Source organism: Lichenostomus cassidix, unplaced genomic scaffold, assembly GCF_008360975.1.
Source record: "Lichenostomus cassidix isolate B80296 unplaced genomic scaffold, HeHo_3.0 HiC_scaffold_851, whole genome shotgun sequence".
Classification (NCBI taxonomy): domain Eukaryota; kingdom Metazoa; phylum Chordata; class Aves; order Passeriformes; family Meliphagidae; genus Lichenostomus; species Lichenostomus cassidix.
This window is the reverse complement of record NW_028147636.1, coordinates 16,918-28,792: the sequence shown is the minus strand read 5'-3', so window position 1 is coordinate 28,792 and position 11,875 is coordinate 16,918. Positions and strand designations below refer to the sequence as shown.

Below are 11,875 nucleotides of genomic sequence, written 5' to 3'. Positions count from 1 at the left end.
TGTCCCTGGGGACATTGGGGGGATATTGGGAGGTCCCCTAGGGACAGTGGAGGGACTTCAGGGGACTTTGAGGGGACATTGGGGGTCTTTGGGGGCATTGGGGGAGTTCTGGGGACACTGAGGGGACATTAGGGCCAGGTCTCTGGTGACATTGAGGAGACATTGGGAGGTCTCTGGGGACATTGGGAGGTCCCTGGGGACACTGAGGTGACATTGATTGATCCCTGGGGACATTGGGAGGATATTGGGAGGTCCCTGGAGGACACTGAGGGGACATTGAGCCATCCCTGGGGACAGTGGAGGGACTTAGGGGACATTGAGGGGACATTGGGGGAGTTCTGGGGACATCGAGGTGACATTGGGGAGAGATCTCTGGTGACATTGAGGTGACATTGGGAGGTCCCTGGGGGACACTGAGGGGACATTGAAGGGGTCCTTGGAGGCTGAGGGGACCTTGGAGGTTCCCTGGGGACAACTGGGGGGTCTCTGGGGACATGGAGGGGACATTGGGGTGTCCCTGGGGACATCGGGGGACACTAGGGGCTCTCTGGGGACATTCGAGGGACATTAAGGGTCTCTGGGGACATTGGGGGGGACATTGGTGGATCCCTGGGGGACACCGAGGGAACACCGAGGGGGTCCTTGGGGACACCGAGGGGACACCGGTGACCCCACCCGCCCCTCCCCCCGAGCGGAGCAGCCCCCCCCCGCGCCATGACGTCACCGTTATTGATGACGTCACCTTTATTGACCTCCTGCCCCTCCCCCCTCATGCCCCCGGGTGGGGGAGGGGCGGCTCGGGGCTTTCCCGCTCCTTCCTCATTACCGACACCTTTAATTAGTGGCACTAATTGCCCCGGCGCGTTAATTGCGGGTCTACGTTAAGCAGCAGCGGCGGGCGGGGGGGGAGGGGACCCGCCCGGGGGGGAGGGGACACGGTGGCGATTATCGGTGACACCCCGACACTGCCCGGAGGGGACAGCGAGGGGACAGCGGGGCTGGGGTGTCTCCTGCCTCAGTTTCCCCTGGGGACAGGGGGGAGCAGCAGCCACCCGGGGAGTGGTGGCACCTCCGGGGGCTGGGGACACTTTTGCAGTGGTGGCACCTCCAGGGGTTGGTGGCAATTCCAGGCATTGGGGCTGGTGGCACTTCCAGAGGCTGGTGGCACCTCTGCGGCTTGGTGGCACTTTGGGGCTGGTGACACCTCCAGGCATTGGTGCCATCTTGGGGCTCATGTCACTTCCAGGGGCTGGTGGCACTTTGGGACTGGTGTCACCTCCAGGGACTGGTGCCATTTTGGGGCTCATGCTACTTCCAGGCTTTGGTGGCACCTCCAGATGTTGGTGGCACTTCCAGGTGTTGGTGGCATTTCCAGGCGTCGGTGGCACTTCCGGGAATGGGTGGCACCTTGGGACTTGTGGCACTTCCAGGGACTGGTGGCATTTCCAGGTGTTAGTGGCACTTTGGGGCTGGTGTCACCTTCAGGACCTGGTGGCACCTCCAGGCACTGGTGGCACTTCCAGGTGTTGGTGACGCCTTCAGGCATTGGTGGCACTTCCAGGCACTGGTGGCACCTGCAGGCATTGGTGGCACTTTGGGGTTGGTGACACTTCTGGATGTTGGTGTCACCTTGGGGCTGGTGGCACCTCCAAAGCTTTGGTGTCACCTCCAAGCATTGGTGACACTTCCAGGCACTGGTGTCACTTTGGGGCTGGTGGCACTTCCAGATGTTGGTGACACCACAAGGGCTGGTGACACCTCAGCACTGGTGACATTTTGGGGCTGGTGGCTCCTTCAGACATTGATGACATCTCCAGATTTGGTGTCACCTCCAGACTTGGTGACACCTCCTGACACTGGTGACACCTCCTGACACTGATGGCACTCTGAGGCTGGTGCCACCTCCAGGGCTGGTGACAGCTCCAGGTGTTGGTTTCCCTTTGGGGCTGGTGGCACCTCCAGACTTGGTGACACCATCATGGCTGGTGGCACTTCCAGGGCTGGTGACACCTCTAGTTATTGGTGTCCCTTCAGGGCTGGTGGCATCTCTAAGGCTGGTGACACCTCCAGGCATGGTTGACACTCTGGAGCTGGTGGCACCTCCGAGCTTGGTGACACCTCCAGCTGACAACACCTCCAGACATGGCAACACCTCCAGGGCTGGTGACACCTCCAGACATTGGTTTCCTTTTGGGCCTGGTGGCACCTCCAGTTGTTGGTGACACTCTGGGGCTGGTGACACCTCCAGGAGCTGGTGACAGTTCCAAGGCTGGTGACACCTCCAGATGCTGGTGACATTTTGGGGCTGGTGACACCTCCAGACATTGGTGTCCTGTTGAAACTGGTGAAAACTCCAGACTTGGTGACACTTCCAGACTTGGTGACAGTCTGAAGCTTCCAGGGCTGGTGGCACTTCCAGGCACTGGTGACATTCTGAGGCTGGTGGCACCTCCAGCCACTGGTGACACCTCCAAGGAGGATGACACCTCCAGAAATAGTGACACCTCCAGTTGTTGGTGACATCTCCAAGGCTGGTGACACCTCCAGTAACTGATGACACCTCCAGGTGCTGGTGACACTCTGAGGCTGGTGGCACCTCCAAGGCTGGTGACACCTCCAAGGCTGGTGACACCTCCAGTGGTTGATGACACCTCCAGAGCTGATGACACCTCCAGACTTGGTGACACCTCCAGACATAGCAACACCTCCAGGGCTGATGACACCTCCAGACATGGTGACACCTCCATCGCCTGCCACCACCCCCTCGCTCCGATGCCACCCCGGTGCCAGTGCCACCCGGTCTCCGGTGCCACCCCGGTGCCGCTGTCCCCCCGTGTCCCCTCAGACGTTGCTGATGCGGACGCTGAGCGGCGCCCCCTCCCCCTCCCGCTCGGCCTCCCGCAGCGACTCCTCCAGCTTGACCTTCTCGGGGTCCCCAAACCTCACGGCCTCGTGGTGGCAGCAGGGCGACGCCACCTTGACCACGCGGTCGAAGAGGCTGAAGTCGGCCACGTACTTGCCGCTGGCCGACAGCGAGATGGCCGGCGTGAACTCGTAGCCCCACAGGATCTCCTCGGGCAGGTAGGACGTGCGCACCTGGCACGTGGCGCTCGTCGACTCCACCGTGCCGCTCAGGATGACCACGAGCTCGAAGTCGCCGTCCCCCGACCGCAGGGACACGTCCCGCAGCGGGCTGGCCTCGTCCACCACGTGGTAGAAGGTCAGCGGCAGGATGAGGAAGGGGCTGTCCGACGACGTGTCCACCTGGAAGTCCACGTTGAGCTGGTTGAGCCGGACGCTCTCGCCCTCCTTGGTCAGGTGGGTCTGCAGCAGCTTGCCGGTGACCTGGCAGCCGATCAGGAGGCTCTTCCTCATGTTGGCCACGCGGATCATCAGGCACGTCTTGCCGTCGTGCTGCGCCACCACCGCGTTCTGGCTGAACTTGATGGTCTCGGCGCGCTTCTTGGGCCGCGCGATCTTGGCCAGGAAGGTGCCGGTGATGAAGATCTCCAGGATGGTGGTGAGCACCAGCTGGGTGATGAGCAGCACGATGGCCAGCGGGCACTCCTCGCTGATGTAGCGGAAGCCGTAGCCGATGGTGGTCTGGGACTCCAGCGAGAAGAGGAAGGCGCCGGTCAAGGTGTGCACCTGCATCACGCACGGCGTGTGGTTGGCCGGCGGCTCGAACTCCAGCAGGTCGCCGTGCGCCGCGGCCACCAGGTACCACACCACGCCGAAGGCGAACCAGGTGCCGGCGAAGGTGGCGGAGAAGAGCAGCAGCTTGTAGCGCCACTGCAGGTCGATGAAGGTGGTCCAGAGGTCCTTGAGGTACAGGAAGCGCTTGTCCGAGATGTGCTCCATGCGCACGTTGCTGCGGCCGTCCTTGGTCAGCACGCGGCGCCGCCGCAGCCCCGGCGCCATCAGCGGGCGGCTGTCCGTCTGCGTCGTCTGGCTGTAGTACACCTTGGTGGAGGACGTCATCTGCGGGGACAGGGACAGGTGAGGGACAGGTGAGGGTGTCATCTGCAGGGGACAGGGGACAGGTGAGGGTGTCATTGGGGCGGTGTGGGGACAGGTGAGGGACAGTTGAGAGTGTCATGTGCAGGGGACAGGTGAGGGTGTCATTGGGGGCAGTATGGGGACAGGTGAGGATGTCATCTGCAGGGGACATGGGGACAGGTGAGGGGCAGATGGATGATGTCATCTGCAGGGACACGGGGACAAGTGAGGGATGGGTGGAAGATGTCATTGGGGTGGTGTGGGGACAGGTAAGGGACAGGTGCAGGATGTCATCTGCAGGGGGGAGAACATGGGGACAGGTAAGCACAGGTGAAGGATGTCATGGAGTGGCATGGGGACAGGCGAGGGACAGGTAAGGGACAGGTGGAGGATGTCATCTGCAAGGGACAGGGGACACATGAGGGTGAGGAGGAGAACGTCATCGGGGGTCATGGGGACAGGTGAGGACAGGTGGAGGATGTCATCTGCAGGGCACATGGGGACACATGAGGGTGAGGAGGAGAACATGGGGGGTCATGGGGACAGGTGAGGGAGGATGTCATCAAGGTGGGGCATGGGGACAGGTGAGGACAGGTGAATGATGTCACCTGGGGGGATGTGGGGACATGTGAGGGACAGGTGGAGGATGTCATCAAGAGGGACACAGGGACAGGTGAGGGACAGGTAGAGGACGGGAGGGGTTGTGGAGGTCGTGGCAGGGGACACGGGGACAGGTGAGGGTGTGGAGGGTGTGGGGGACAGGGGAGGCTGTGGGGGGACAGGTGGGGTGGAGGAGGTCATCAGGGTGGGTGGACACAGGGGACAGCTGGGGGGTGGAGGAGGTCATGGGGAGACATGGGGGACAGGGGGAGGTGGAGGACATTGGGGGGTCACGGGGGACACAGGACAGGGGAGAGGGTGACAGAGAAGGTGGGTGGGAGATGGAGAGAGATGGATGGATGGATGGACAGATGGATGGATGGACAGACAGATGGACATCTGTGGTGAGCGGCTGGACCCGAGGGTGGGAGTGGGGACAGAGGGGACATGGCAGGGTGAGGATGACAATTTGGGGAGGAGGGACAGGACATCCCCTCCCTCCCTCCCTGCTGGGGGCTGAGGCCGGACAGGCTCATCACATCTCAGGGGACACCTGGGGTCATCCCTGGAACCTTCTGTCCCCATATCCCTCTGTCCCTCTGTCCATCCCTCTGTCCATCCCTGTGTCCCTTTGTCCCCATATTTCTCTGTCCCTCCCTGTATCTGTCTGTCCATCCTTTTATCTCCCTCTGTCCATCCCTGTGTCCTTCTGTCCATCCCTCTGTCCATCCCCATATCCTTCTGTCCATCCCTTTATCTCCCCCTGTCCATCCCTGTATCCCTCTGTCCATCCCTCTGTCCATCCCTCTGTCCATCCCTCTGTCCATCCCTGTATCCCTCTGTCCCCATATCCCTCTGTCCATTCCCCTGTCCATCCCTCTGTCCATTCCTTTCGTCCCCATTTCCCTCCATCCCTCCACATCCCCCCCAAACCCAAATCCCTCCGTGTCCCCCCCGTGTCCCCGCTGTCCCCTGGCAGCTCCGGTGGCCGTGGAACTGTCCCGGGAGGAAGAGGAAGGGGATGAATGGCAGGTGACAGGGACAAACGGCCGGGGGCAGCGCCAGGCGCCTTCCCGGTGTCCCCGTGTCCCCGAGGCCCGGTGTCCCCGTCCCAAAAAAGGTCCTTTCAGCCCCCGCCAGCCTCTGGCCACGCCACCGTTTCCGCCGCGGAAGGGCAGCGTGCCGGGGACACGGGGACACGGGGACACCGGGAGGTGGTGGCACCTCGGGGGTCTCCTTGGAGCCTGCTGGTGCTGGCCAAAGCGTGGGGACACGGGTGGCACTGCCACTGTCCTGCCCGTGCTGTGTCCCCGCACGGAGAAAGGTCCTGGAAGGGATGGTGGCACCGGGGACAGGGGGGACAGCCGTGTCACCAAAGAGGGGACATGGAGCTGCTCCTTCCCAGCTGGGCTGTTGGGGGTCCCCGGAGCCTCCTGTGTCCCCAGAGCCACCAAGTCCCTGGAGCCACCATGTCCTCAAGAGTCACTGAGTCCCCAGAGCCCCCTGTGTCCCCACAGAGCCGCCATGTCCCCAGAGCCCCCTGTGTCCCCACAGAGCCGCCATGTCCCCAGAGCCCCCTGTGTCCCCACAGAGCCACCATATCCCCAGAGCCCCCTGTGTCCCCACAGAGCCACCATGTCCCCGGAGTCCACTGTGTGTCCCCAAAGCCACCATGCATCCTGGAGCTGCTGGGGGTCCCCAGAGACCCCCATGTCCCCAGAGGCCTCCATGTCCCTGTAGCCACTGTGTCCCTGGAGCCACTGTGTCCCCAAAAGTGACCATGTCCCCAGAGCCTCCCATGTCCCCAGAGCCACTGTGTCCCTCAAGAGCCACTGTGTCCCCAAAGCCACACCATGTCCCTGGAACCCCCCATGTCCCTGAAGTCACTGTGCCCCACAAAGGTCCCCCAGTCCCCAGAGCCACTGTGTGTCCCCAAAGCCACACCATGTCCTTGAGATGCTGGGGGTCCTTGGAGCCTCCCATGTCCCCAAAGCCAATGTGTCCCCAAAGCTGCCATGCGTCCTGGAGTTGCTGGGAGGCCCCAGAGCCACCATGTCCCTGAAGTCACTCTGTTCCCCAATGTCACCAGAGCCACTGTGTGTCCCCAAAGCCACACCATGTCCTGGAGCTCCTGGGGGTCCCCAGAAACCCCATGCCCCTGAAGTCACTGTGCCCCCAGTGTCACCAGAGCCACGATGTCCCCAAAGCCATCTCCCGCCTCTCTAGGGTGGTCCCGACCCCCTCTTTGGCTCCCTGCTCCCCCTTTCCGCCCCCCTTTGGGGTCTCCCCGCCCCCCTTTGGGGTCTCCCCGCCCCGTTTTGGGGTGGCCGCCCCCGCCGCGTGCCCCCCGTGCCCCCGGGCGCGCTCCGCCGGCCGGACACGGCTCGGGACAAGCCGCCGCTTGTTCCCGGTGCCCGCGGCGCAGCCGGTTACCCATTAACCCCCCCGGCCCCCCCCGCCCCGCCTCGCTGTCCCCCCGGGGGGTTCTGGTCACTTTGGGGGTCACCGGCCCTGCATGGGGGGTCCGCGCGGGCCGGGGGGCCCCAGGGACACGTCCCGGTTCCGCGCGTCCCGCTGGCACCACCGGCGCGGGCATCGTTCCCACGCCGCGGCGGTGCCAGGCGTGACCGGGCGACACGCCAGCCGCGCCCCCCCCCGCCCCAAACTGGGGAGCGGGGCGATCCGTACTGGGGGAACTGGGGTTTGGGGGGGATCGACCCCCCAGCCCCGCGGAGGGGTCCCCAGTTGAGGAGGGGGCGCGCGGGGTGGGCGCGGCGGGGCTGGAGCGGGGGGTGGCGGTGGGGTGGCCGCGGCGGGGGGGGGACAGGGACGGGGACAGGGGACAGTGGGGCCATTGTGCGGCCGGAGCCGAGGTTTCAATGGGGCTGGCGGGGGGACAAAGGCGCTTTCACGGAGCCTCGTTAAGATGCAGAGCCCCGCGCGCCCAACACCGCCAGCGCGGGGACAGGGGACCCCCGGTGCCACCAACACCGCCAGCGCGGGGACAGGGGACCCCCGGTGCCACCAACACCGCCAGCGCGAGGACAGGGGACCCCCAGTGCCACCAACACTGCCAGCACAGGGGGCCCCCGACACCACCAGGGACACCCACACAAACCCCCACCCACCACACCCACACACCCCGACACCACCAGGGACACCAAGAGGGACACAGGGACCCCCAACGTTACTGCCATTGTCACCGAGGGGGGCACAGGGACATCCACTGTCACCGCGGGAAGCACAAGGACCCCACTGCCACTGCCAGGGCCACCGAGGGGGGACACAGGACCCCCAACGGTACTGCCACTGTAACCACTGGGGGCATAGGTACCCCTGTCTTTACTGCCACTGTCACCACAGGGGTCCCCTGACACCACCATGGTCCCCACGAGGGGCACAGAGACCTCCATCACCCACCCCAGTGGGGGTCCCACATGTCCCCTGTCACTGTCAATGCCACCACGGGGGTCACAGCCCCCCCTGCACGGCCCCACAGGGGGTCCTGGTGGCTGTCCCCTGTCGCCATGGTGACCATGGGGGTCTCAGCTCCTCCCTCACCACCTGCGGGCCCCAAATGATGCTTTAACTCAGTTTTGGGATCGTCTGTGCCTGGGATAACCCAGGATAACCCATACTGGGATAACCCAGGATAACCCATACCGGGATAACCCAGGATAACCCATACTGGGATAACCCAGGATAACCCATACTGGGATAACCCACAGCCAAGATACCCCATACCGGGATAACCCAGGATATCCCATACCGGGACAACCCAGGATATCCCATACCGGGATAACCCAGGATATCCCATACCGGGATAACCCAGGATACCCCATACCGGGATAACCCCATACCCCATACCGGGATAAACCACAGCCAGGATAACCCATACCGGGATAACCCAGGACACCCCATACTGGGATAATACTCACCAGGATAACCCATACTGGGATAAACCACAGCCAGGATAACCCATACTGGGATAACCCACATTCCAGGATAACCCACACTGGAATAACCCACACCTGGGATAAACCACAGCCGGGATAACCCACACCGGGATAATACACATTCCACGACAATCCACATCAAGGACTTCCATACCGGGATAACCCATACTGGGATAACCCACATCTGGGATAAACCACATCCAGGATAACCCATACTGGGACAAACCACAACTGGGATAACCCACATCCAGGATAACCCATACTGGGATAACCCATACTGGGATAACCCACATTCCAGGATCATCCATAACAGGATAACCCATGCCTGGAAAAACCTGAGAATACCCCATACTGGGATAACCCATACTGGGATAACCCACATTCCAGGATAATCCATACTGGGATAACCCATGCCTGGAAAAACCTGAGATTACCCCATCCAGGGAAAACCCCCACCCAGGATAACCCATACCAGGATAACCTGCACTGGGATGACCCACAGTGAGGATATCCCATACGGGGATAACCCATATTGGGATAATCCACATTCCAGGATAATCCACACTTGGGATAAACCATACCAGGATAACCCATACTGGGATAGCCCACACCTGGGATAACTCATGCTTGGAATAACCCAAATCCAGGATAACCCACACCTGGGATAATCTACATCCGGGATAATCTACATCCAGAATAATCCACATTGAGGATAATCCACATCCAGGATAACCCATGTCCAGGAAAATCCACACCTGGGATAACCCATATCCAGGACAATCTGGGCTCAGGATAAACCACATCCAGGATAAACCACATCCAGGATAACCCTCGTTCCGGGATAACTCATGCTCGGAATAACCCACAGCCAGGATAACCCACACCTGGGAGAACACAGATTCCAGGAAAATCCACACCTGGGATAATCCACATCCAGGATAACCCAGGTTTGGGATAAACCACATCCAAAATAACCCACATTCCAGGATAACCCACACCTGGGATAACCCAGATCCAGGATAACCCAGATCCAGGATAACCCACACCTGGGATAACCCAGGCTTGGGAAAACCAACATCCAGGATGAAAAACACTCGGGATAAAACACACCTGGGATAATCCACTCCTGGGAGAACTCAGATTCCAGGATAATCCACACCTGGGACACTCGGGATAACCCACATCTGGAATAACCCACACTCGGGATAACCCACATCTGGAATAACCCACACATCTGGGGTAAACCACCTTTTGGGATAATCCCCACCTGGGATAACCCAAATTCCAGGATAACCCACACCTGGAATAACCCACGCTCAGGATAAACCACCTTTTGGGATAATCCACACCTGGGATAACCCAAATTCCAGGATAACCCACATCCAGGATAATGGGGGGGACAGGGGGATACAGGGACAGGGACATGGGGGAATATAGGGACACAGGGATGGGGACATGGGGACATGGTGATATTGGGACATGGGGACAGGAGGATGGCAGAAATGGGGACACAGGGACATGGGGATAAAGGGACAGGGGCTTTGGGGACATGGGGACTTGGGGATTCGTGACATAGGGGCATGGGATACAGGGATGTGGGGCAATCAGCACCCAGGGATTGGGGACAAGGGGACACAGGGACATGGGGACACAGGGACACGGACATGGGATATAGAGACAGAGGCCTTGGGGACACAGGAGCTCAGGACACGTGACATGGGGACATGGGGATGTGGCGATGGGGGACGTGGGGCACAGGGGGGTGGGGACATGGGACAGGGACACAGGACCTGAGGATGTGGGAACGTGGGGACACAGGGATATGGGGACACATCACTGTGGGGCACAGGGACATGAGGGTACAGGGACACAGGAATATGGGGACATCGGGATGGGGGACTATGGGGACATGGGGTTATGGGAATATGGGGATATGGGGACACAGGGACAGGGGGACATGGGATCCATGGGGACACAGGGACGTGGTGATACGTGACATGGGGACATCAGGGCATGGGGACACAGGGAGGCAGCGAATGAGGACATGGGAATGTGGGACACAAGGATTTGGGGACATGGGGATGAGGGACGTGGCTATGTGGGGACACGGAGATTTGGGGACACAGGGATGGATGGACACGGGGACACAGGGACACGGGGAGGTGGCCTCACGGAGTCACGGGGCTGTGGGGTGATGGCGACACAGCGATGTGGGGACACTGGGGGTGCGATGCCACCGAGGGGGGACGAGAGGCTCCGGTTGCCCCTCTCCGGTGCCATCCCAGCGCCACCACCGGTGCCCTCGGGACCCCCGGGAGGGGACAGGGACCCCCGGGAGGGGACAGGGACCCCCCCGGCCGGCCTTACCTTCGCGGGGGGGTCGCGGGTCCCGCCGTGCTCAGCCCGGCCGGCTCCCCATGGGCTTTATGGCTCGGCGGGGCCGCGGCGCGGGACGGGCGCACCGGGGAGGAGCCGCCGGGGGCGGGCCGGGGGTTAATGGGGTGGAAAAGGAGCCGGCCGGCACCGGGTCACGTTACCGGGCACGGGGGGGCCGGGGGACCCCGCCCGCGGCACCGGCACCGGCACTGGGGGGAACGGGGGGGATGTACAGGGAGAGGCACCGGCACTGGGGGTAACGGGAGGAACACCGGAGGGTCCCGGGGGGGGATGTACAGGGAGCGGCACCGGCACTGGGGGGGTCCCTGAACCGGCACCGGCACCGGGGGTCCCGGGGGGGACGCACGGGAGAGGCACCGGCACTGGGGGTCCCGGGGGAGCACCGGAGGGTCCCGGGGGATGTTCAGAGATCGGCGCTGGGGAGTCCCTGAACCGGCACCGGCCGTGGGGGTCCCGGGGGGGATGTTCAGGGAGCAGGACCGACACTGTGGGGGTCCCTGAACCGGCACCGGCACCGGGGATCCCGGGGGAGAAACCGGGGGCGCACGGGGGGGATGTGCGGGCCCTGTCAGCGGCACTGGGGTGGTCCCGGGAGGGTCCCTGAACCGGCACCGGCACTGGGGGTCCCGGCAGGCCCATCGCGGGGGGGAATGGGGTGATGTCCAGGCGCTGGCACCGACACTGGGGGGGTCCGGGCACCGGCACCGGCACCGGGGGTCCTGGCCGGGAGAACGGGGGGATGTGCAGGGCCTGGCACCGGCACTGGGGGTGGTCCCTGAACCGGTACCGGCGCTGGGGGTCCTGGCAGGGTCACCGGGGGGCACGGGGGATGTCCGAGGAGCGGCACTGGGGGGCACAGGAAGGTCCAGGCAGTGTCCCCCGGGCACCGGCACCGGCACTGGGGGGTCCTGAAGCGACACCGG

At 62.8% G+C, this 11,875-nt stretch overlaps 1 protein-coding gene and 2 long non-coding RNA genes across 15 annotated transcripts; 1 reads left to right on the top strand and 2 right to left on the bottom strand.

Annotated features, from left to right (window-relative positions):
• Positions 1 to 815: 815 nt before the first annotated feature.
• On the bottom strand, positions 816 to 1,247 carry LOC146421003 (uncharacterized). The gene is made up of 2 exons (XR_014848852.1): positions 1,169 to 1,247; positions 816 to 1,105 (listed from the first exon to the last, which is right to left on the bottom strand). It is a non-coding gene; the product is annotated as an uncharacterized LOC146421003 (long non-coding RNA).
• Positions 1,242 to 1,757, top strand: LOC146421002 (uncharacterized). Its single transcript, XR_014848851.1, has 3 exons — positions 1,242 to 1,375; positions 1,450 to 1,618; positions 1,655 to 1,757. It is a non-coding gene; the product is annotated as an uncharacterized LOC146421002 (long non-coding RNA).
• A 112-nt stretch (positions 1,758 to 1,869) lies between these two features.
• KCNJ10 (potassium inwardly rectifying channel subfamily J member 10) lies at positions 1,870 to 11,084 on the bottom strand. Of its 13 annotated transcripts, XM_085047732.1 has the most exons (6): positions 10,923 to 11,084; positions 2,724 to 3,981; positions 2,561 to 2,687; positions 2,065 to 2,403; positions 1,975 to 2,010; positions 1,876 to 1,902 (listed from the first exon to the last, which is right to left on the bottom strand). In XM_085047732.1, exon 2 carries the CDS (start codon positions 3,979 to 3,981, stop codon positions 2,842 to 2,844), a length of 1,140 nt encoding a protein of 379 aa, XP_084903858.1. In that variant the 5' UTR covers positions 10,923 to 11,084; the 3' UTR covers positions 1,876 to 1,902; positions 1,975 to 2,010; positions 2,065 to 2,403; positions 2,561 to 2,687; positions 2,724 to 2,841. The 13 variants fall into 13 exon arrangements, with proteins under 13 accessions (XP_084903868.1, XP_084903858.1, XP_084903857.1 ...); XM_085047742.1 differs by lacking the exon at positions 1,975 to 2,010 and having other exon boundaries at positions 1,870 to 1,956; positions 2,280 to 2,403; XM_085047731.1 differs by having other exon boundaries at positions 1,887 to 2,010.
• Between the last annotated feature and the right edge of the window lie 791 nt (positions 11,085 to 11,875).